Genomic DNA, 7239 nt, shown 5'->3' with positions numbered 1-7239 from the left:
AGGCCGGCGCGGCGAGCAGAAACCATGTCGGTGTTCGGGAAGCTGTTCGGGGCTGGTGGGGGTAAGGCCGGCAAGGGCGGCCCGACCCCCCAGGAGGCCATCCAGCGGCTGCGGGACACGGAGGAGATGCTCAGCAAGAAGCAGGAGTTCCTGGAGAAGAAGATTGAGCAGGAACTGACGGCCGCCAAGAAGCACGGCACCAAAAACAAGCGCGGTGAGGCGGCTGGGCGCCGTCGGGCTCCCCCCCCCCAACTCCCCGCTGACGGGGCTCCGCGTCCGCCCCGACGGCGCTCCCCGCCGTTCCGAGGCCGGGCCCCTCCCCTTCTCCCGTGCGGTGTCTGCCCCGCGTCTCGGACTCTTTCGAGTGTCTCTTTCCCCGCAGGGTCCCCCCACTGCCGGGCCGCTCCAGACGGCTTCGTTCTCTCCCTGCACCTTTTTTCTTCCGCCTTTTTCTCCGCTCTCGGCCTCACCCACGTTCGCAGCCGCCGCCTCTGTCCTCTCCTAGGCTCCTTTCTGCCCCTCATCTTGACATTTCCGTGCTTCCTGGTCCCACCCTGGCTCTCTCCCGGTTCCTGTGGAGTCTGAGCCGCCCCTGGCTCTCCCCCGCCCCTGACGCAGGCGCCTCCTGGAAAAGCCTCCCCGACGGAAGAAAAGAGAAGAGCGGGGAGAGGGACCCCTGTTCCCGCTCTGCTCACTTGCTGAGTGAACTCGAGCAAGTGGCTTTCCTTTTGAGGCTTACGTTTCCCCCATCCTTGTGGTAGGATTTGCTCTTTATGAAGCCTAAGGTGTTTTCAAGTTTTGTGGTTCGCTTTTTGTTGCCTCATACCTGGCCTTAGCAAGAGTTTCCCATGTTGCAAGCCTTCACCTGTGACTCACCGCTTCCCCATTCCTCGTTAACCCGAACTATGGACTCCATTGGCAGGACTCCTCCCGGTTCCCTGCTCCTGGGTTTGATCCTTGAGGGACCTTTACTTCCTGTTGTATGACTTTCTGAGCAAGTGCTTTGTATTTGTAAGATGAAAGTGAAAATGCTTTAATAACCATAAAGCAACATTTTAGAAATGCTTGCTTAAGTCATGGCAATGTGAGAGTGAATCATAGAATGACAGTCCTCCCCTTGATAGGGGGTAAAGCTGAGAGGGGTTTAGCAGTCAAGTATTTAACTCGGAAGTCTCCTAGTGAAGTCTGCCCTGTGACCTTGAGGTAGTCAGTTTTCCATCTGAAAGGAAGATTATGGATTTACAGTGCCCAGCACATAGTAAGGACTAATAGATGTTTTTCTTTGGTCCAGAAATAGCCTGTCTCAAGGATACTTCTCTGCTAATAGTCAGAACTATTTTTTGGAAATTTTTTTGGAGATCCTTTTTGAGAATTTTTTGGAAATTCTTTTTGAGTGCTTAGTGCATCCAGCTATAGTCATAGGGGCAAGACAGAAACAGAACAATAAATGAAAAAAATACTCATTTTGGAGATGCTGGTGATAAGTATTAAACAAACAAAAAGATGACCTGACAGGGACTGATGGGTTTGAGGGATGCCACTTTGCACAGCGTGGTCAGAAAAGGCCTCTTTGGAAAGGTAAAGTTTGAACTGAGCTTTGAGAAGGAACCAAGTCTTTAAAAACTGGGGAGGAGCCTTTCAGGCAGGGAGAACAACATAGGAAAAGGCCTGGAAGTTGACCAGGTTGAAGAAACAGAAAGAGTTTCATTTCTGGGATGTAGTGGTTAAAGGAAGAGTAGGTGAAGTGGGGCAAGGGGTTGGATCTTGAACTTTTTGATAAAAAGTTTTGGATTCTTAAGCGGATTGAGTGCTTTCGGAGGGTGTTATACCCGGGTGTGTTCTATCATTGATAGAGTTTCAGAACATCATCTGGCTGTTCTTTGGAGAGGTGGTGGGAGCAGGGGGACCAGTAAATGAGCAAGCAGTTGCAGGCCTCCATCTATGGCCTGGACTCCAGTTGAGCAGTGGAGATGGAAAGCAGGGCTGTATTTTGCTGTCTATAGCTTTTTTCTCTGCTGACTCTCAATGAGGATCCTCTATTATTCACTGGTAATTAGAGTCAAGGTTTTTACCAGTGTGCATTTTGGAAGCTTGCCCCAGTGCAGGGTGGTAGAGGAGGATGTCAGCTTACCTCCGCCCATCCCAGGGGGCAGTTGTCCTGTAGTTTCTGCAGGTGTACAGGTGATTGAATTGGCTTTCAAGAGGCTTGGAGAGAGGCCGCAGCAGACTGAGATTGGAGTACCAATCTCAGTTGAAATAACTTTGCTTGAAGTATTCTGTCTTCTTGAGTCTGCCTAGGATGATGGGGAGCTGCTATAAGCTGCCCTTACTATCGTCCTCTTGTTTTTGGAGTGGGGTGGTGCCGGAAGGTATTAGCACCACTTTATACTTAACATTTACTTGATCTACTTATAGACCCACCACTCTGCTAGAACCTTGAACATCAGAGATAAGATACCATGTTTACCTTTAGGAAGTCAGGATTGGAAATGTGAAGGAAGGGGTTGGTGGAGGAATAATTATTACTGTCAGCACTGAAGCATGAGGGTGTACCTGAGGCCCAAAGAGGAGGATCCTGTCTAGAGGGTAGCGGGGGAAGGGCTTTGCAGAGGGCGGAGAATAATGTGGGGCAGTCAGATTTTTGGTGTGTTTGGGGAGCAGTGAGAGTATCTTCCAGTGTGGGACAGGAGATAAGTAACGCTGGAGAGTGGCTTGTAGTCTTCGGACCTTGCTGCCCTGGAGATGATGAGGAGCAAAGAGCTGTCTTTGAAAGCAGAGAGAAATATCCACTTGGATTGTTTGTTTGTTTGTTTGTTTTGGAGATAGAGTTTTGCTCTTCAGTTCAGGCTGATGTTGAACTCACTATGTGGCCCAGGCTGGTCTTGAACCCGTGGCAGTCCTCCTGCCTCAGCCCTCCAACTACTAGCATTACAGGGGTGCACCACCGTGTTCAGTGAGTCACTCTGCTTGGATTTTTGAAAGAGCATTCTAGCAATAGCATAAACAAAGGTATGTACACTGACCAGGAGGCAGGAGCCCAGTAAGGGCTAAGAATAGAATCTCTGGGCCTAGGACTAGAGCTGTGATTTTGTTACTTTCCAGCTGTGTGCCTGGGGCAAGTTTCTTTGCCTCAGTTCTGCTGTAGGTCAGGGTCACAGTATCTGCCTTACAGGATTAAAAATTTGTATGCAGAGGTCTTAGCCAATTGCCTGCCATATGGTAAGAGCTGAATAAATGCTTGCCATTATTGTCATTATGGGGAGACTTAAAGTTATTTAGGTGGGAACAAAGGGTCTAGAACAGAAGCGTGGAATACTGGAAAAGAAATTAATACATGTCAGAAACTTCGAAGGGAAAACCAGGGACTTTTTTATTGGAATTGTGGAAGTGGGCAGGAGGAAAGAGAGAAGGAGGAAGAGTCTAAGTTAATAGCTTGGGTAACTGAGTGGATGGTGATCCAGTAACCCAAGTTGAGAAAGAGAAGAGAGTGGTACTTTGTGTTAGGGTAGTCTTTTGAAGTTTGTAAAATTCCCTTTTCCTGTGAGTCTCAGTGTCCTCTGAAACTGGCTCCATGATGCAGGGTGTTACAGTCAGGTTTACTGCTGCATCCCTAGCACCGTGCCTGACACATGATTAATGCTCAGTACTTATTTGGGAATAGATATTAAACAAATAAGAACAATCTTGTGAGTGTATTCTATTATTCTCATGGTACAAAGAGGAAAATGAGTTTTAAGAGAAGATGTAAATTGGGTGTGGTGGCACATGCCTTCAATCCCAGCACTTGGGAGGCTGAGGCAGGAGGATCGTTGCGAGTTTGAGGCCAGCTTGTGCTACAGAGTGAGCTCAAGGCCAGCCTGAACTGCATAGTGAGACCCTGTCTCAAAAAGACAGAAAAAAAAAAGAGGGATGTAATTCAGTTCAGATCAGTTCATCTGGTGGCTGTGGGCATTATGTATTGTTTTTGGTTGGGGGAGCAGTTGTAAGAGGGTCTTACTATGTAGTCCAGGCTGGCGTTGTGTCCCAAGTGCTGGGATTATAGGTGTGTACCACCATGCCTGGTTTATGTGTTCTGTTTATTCCATGATTGCCAGAGGTGTTGTCATGGTCCTCATCTGTGCTCAGCTTATTAAATGCTCCACCTTTACAAGGTATGGTGCTGAGTGGAGGGAAAAGAAATGATATAGGACCAACCCTTGTCCTGTGGCGCATGTATCCAATGTGGATGTTGCCTTGGTGGTGTACATTTTGGAAAGATGATAAACTGTCCTTTAAACAAATCTTAGAAGCTGAGCATGGTGGCACATAGCTGTAATCCCAGTTTTTAGGAGGCTGAAGCAAGAGGATCACCAGGAGTTCTAGGTTAGCCTGGGAGCTACAAAGTGAGACCCTGTCTCAAAGACAAACAAACAAACTTCAGAAGCTTAACTGGATTATTTGCAGTGTATTCTAGGCAGTGGTTTCAGTTAGAGACCTAGAGAAAAATTTGGATTTTAGGCAGGGTCTCACTGTGTAGTTCGGTCTGGCCTTGAACTCACTATGTAGCCCAGGCAGGCCTCAAATTCAGGTGATCCTCCTGCCTTAGCCTCCCCAGTGCTGGGATTACAGATGTGCACCACCATGCCCAGCTTTAAACTTAAGTGTTTATGTTACCTTTGTAAGCAGTGGTTGGTTTTTTAATCTAAGAAAGATAAACATATCAAAGATTCTTTTCTTTCTATGTCATGGTAACTAGCTAAGGGAATATCTAGCATAGGTGGTTTAGGTCTTCCTTTTTTCCTGTTTCAATAAAGAGGAAGTGGTTTGTAGGAAAGATCATATTGTAGTTTAACAAGAGAACTGTATGAGATTGAGAAACGGAGACTGAGTATCTTTAACATTGTACATTGGTATATTTTTGTGGATTTACGGATGCAAATTAGTTCATTTACAGGTTAATTTAGGTTCAGCTGAGAATATCTGATGGAATCAAAGAGGCTAGGAGCTCATGGGAAATATATCTTCATTTAGTGCTGCTCATTGCTGAAATAAGGGCGACATTCTCATATTTAATAAAATTGCTCTAAAACATTAGCATATGGGAAGACATCTTAATAAGTTAAATTTATAGTGAAAGTGACCTTTTGGTTCTCTGGAATATCAGGATATCAGTTTGAAAGCCATAGTATTTTATTGGTGCCTGTGCAGGCTGGATCTCCTATCCCAGTATCCCAGGGGTTTTGGGAAAACCCAAAACCACCCAGAGAACTGAGCACTGGGAATTCCCCTTGGTGATACTTTACATTTCTTATTTGAGGAAATGGTTGTCCAGATTGGGTTTGATTTACCAAGGCAGGTGGAGTGTCAGAGAGGCCCTGCATGTTGACTATCCAAACAGGCTGGCATCTTTGATGCAAATGGCAGAATCTTTTTTGCCCTATTTGGTGGGGAGATTACTTTTTGTTTTTTTTAGTGCCATCAGAGTTGGTTTATAATATAGTTTGAAATTGAGGGCAGATTTTCTTTGGAATTTTAACTAAAAGGAGGAACTTTGAGCCATCCTGTAGTGCTGGAGAAATCTGGAGTTGTCCAGAGCTGGGTTGAGTTGTAAGTGTGATGTCTTGGAGAACAGCCTGTGGAGATGTGTGCAGGTCACCAGTCTCCGAGGCAGAGTGCCAGCGTCTAACTAGTTTCCAGGGGCCCAGGGCCCTGACACAGCCTGAGGAGGAAAGGCCTATGAAAATTTGGTCCTCTTTCCCAGCATTGTTTTGTTTTGTGCTCTTTAAAATAGAGTGAGTGCGAGAGAAGATACTGAAAAGCAACAAGTTTAGATTGCTGATTTTTAGAATGGATGACGAGATTGGGAAGGAAGATTTAAACAGAGCATCAGGAGACCACAGATCTGGCTGTATACTACTGGCAGGCTTTTAAGGTGTTGGGCTCCAGTCAGCAGACTTTATTGTGCTCCTTCTAGGTGGAAGGCAGTGTGTGGTGGTTTAAGCAAAAGATTTACTGTTTGCATGCAGCTTTACCACTCACCAGCGGAATCTTGGCAGTTACCTCCCCTCTTCTGAGTCTTATCTGCTCATCTGTGAAAAGGGAATACCACTGCTTCCTTCATAGGGTTTGTGAAGTGCCAAGCAGAATGCCTGGCACATGAGAGAAATACGCTCCTTGGTTTCCCATGTGTGATGTTAGGTGCAGTGAAGCTATGATGCTGGATATGACACTGCTTTCTCCCCACAGTGGCTCGGGTCACCGTGGAAGACACATACGTCAAATGACTGATGAAAGGCAAACTTTTAGAGTAGGTATAGAAGTGAAGTGTTAGAGGAAAACACAACAGTAAAATATTAATTTTTCTTTGGAGTTACTTGTTCTCACCTAGCAAGCCATCCAGTGCCCAGTATTCCTGCCAAGCCATTAACCTCCTGTTGAACCCCTCTGCTGACAGGCTTTGTATTAGGTGCTCTTTTGTTCCACACCACAGCCTAGTCTGCCTTTGGACAGCTCTGTGCCATCCCCTGTCTTACTGGGAACAAGATCTGTCTTCGTGTAGTACCTACCTCAGATGCAGGTTGGGGTGGTGGCTTAGTAGGGAAGCAGCAAGGGCTGGTGGAAAGAATGTGGAGTCTTCTTGAGGCAGAGTTCTTGGGTGCAGCTGTGAGCTAGAAAACAGGTCGCTAACTCTACATCCTGGGGCCACCAAGAACAGGATGGTCCTCCTTCTAGGTGACGGCTGGAGAAAGATAGTGCTGACGTCTCAAGCCTGCACCTCTGTTGCACCTCTGTTGCACTGACTGTCCCTTGGCTGGTGTCTGGTGTTCGTGTTCCTTCCCTGTTACTGCCCTGGATATTCTTCTGTTCATCAGTGTTGCTTTCAAGGTGTGCAGTGGGCTGAGCTGAGTACTCAGAATGTTCTAGCCAAGGTCGGAGCAGAATAGCCCAGAACATAAAGGACAAGATATTTATTTAGGAATTAATTTGATCCTGTGTGTTTTTGGCTCTGGTAATTCCCATTTCACTGAGACGGATTCCTCCTGCCCCGCAAAATCAGTCATACTTCCTGTGGCTTTTTGTGAAGGAACTCATAACCTTAACTGCCCCTTTTTTTCTTTTTGTGCTGGGTTTTTTTTTTTTTTTTTTTTTTTTTTTTTTTTTTTTTCGGTACCGGGAACTGAACTCACAACCTTACGCTTGCCAGGCAGGCGCTTTGCCGTGCTGGGGGTTGAATCTGGGTCCTTGCACGCTAAGTGTGCT

The 7239-nt window shown here is 46.5% G+C and overlaps 1 protein-coding gene across 1 annotated transcript in view; it reads left to right on the top strand.

Moving 5' to 3' along the window:
* Positions 1 to 7239, top strand: part of Chmp4b (charged multivesicular body protein 4B) — a gene marked incomplete at its 3' end in the record, with an annotated part of 44560 nt that overhangs the window by 223 nt on the left and 37098 nt on the right. The window contains 1 exon segment of the mRNA XM_005384838.2: positions 1 to 214. Within this exon segment, the coding sequence (XP_005384895.1) occupies positions 25 to 214 (190 nt within the window). The 5' untranslated portion in view covers positions 1 to 24.

Source organism: Chinchilla lanigera, unplaced genomic scaffold (genome assembly GCF_000276665.1).
Source record: "Chinchilla lanigera isolate Chin_1 unplaced genomic scaffold, ChiLan1.0 scaffold00021, whole genome shotgun sequence".
Classification (NCBI taxonomy): Eukaryota; Metazoa; Chordata; class Mammalia; order Rodentia; family Chinchillidae; genus Chinchilla; species Chinchilla lanigera.
The sequence above is the reverse complement of the archived record's forward strand: the minus strand, read 5'-3'. Positions and strand labels throughout refer to the sequence as shown.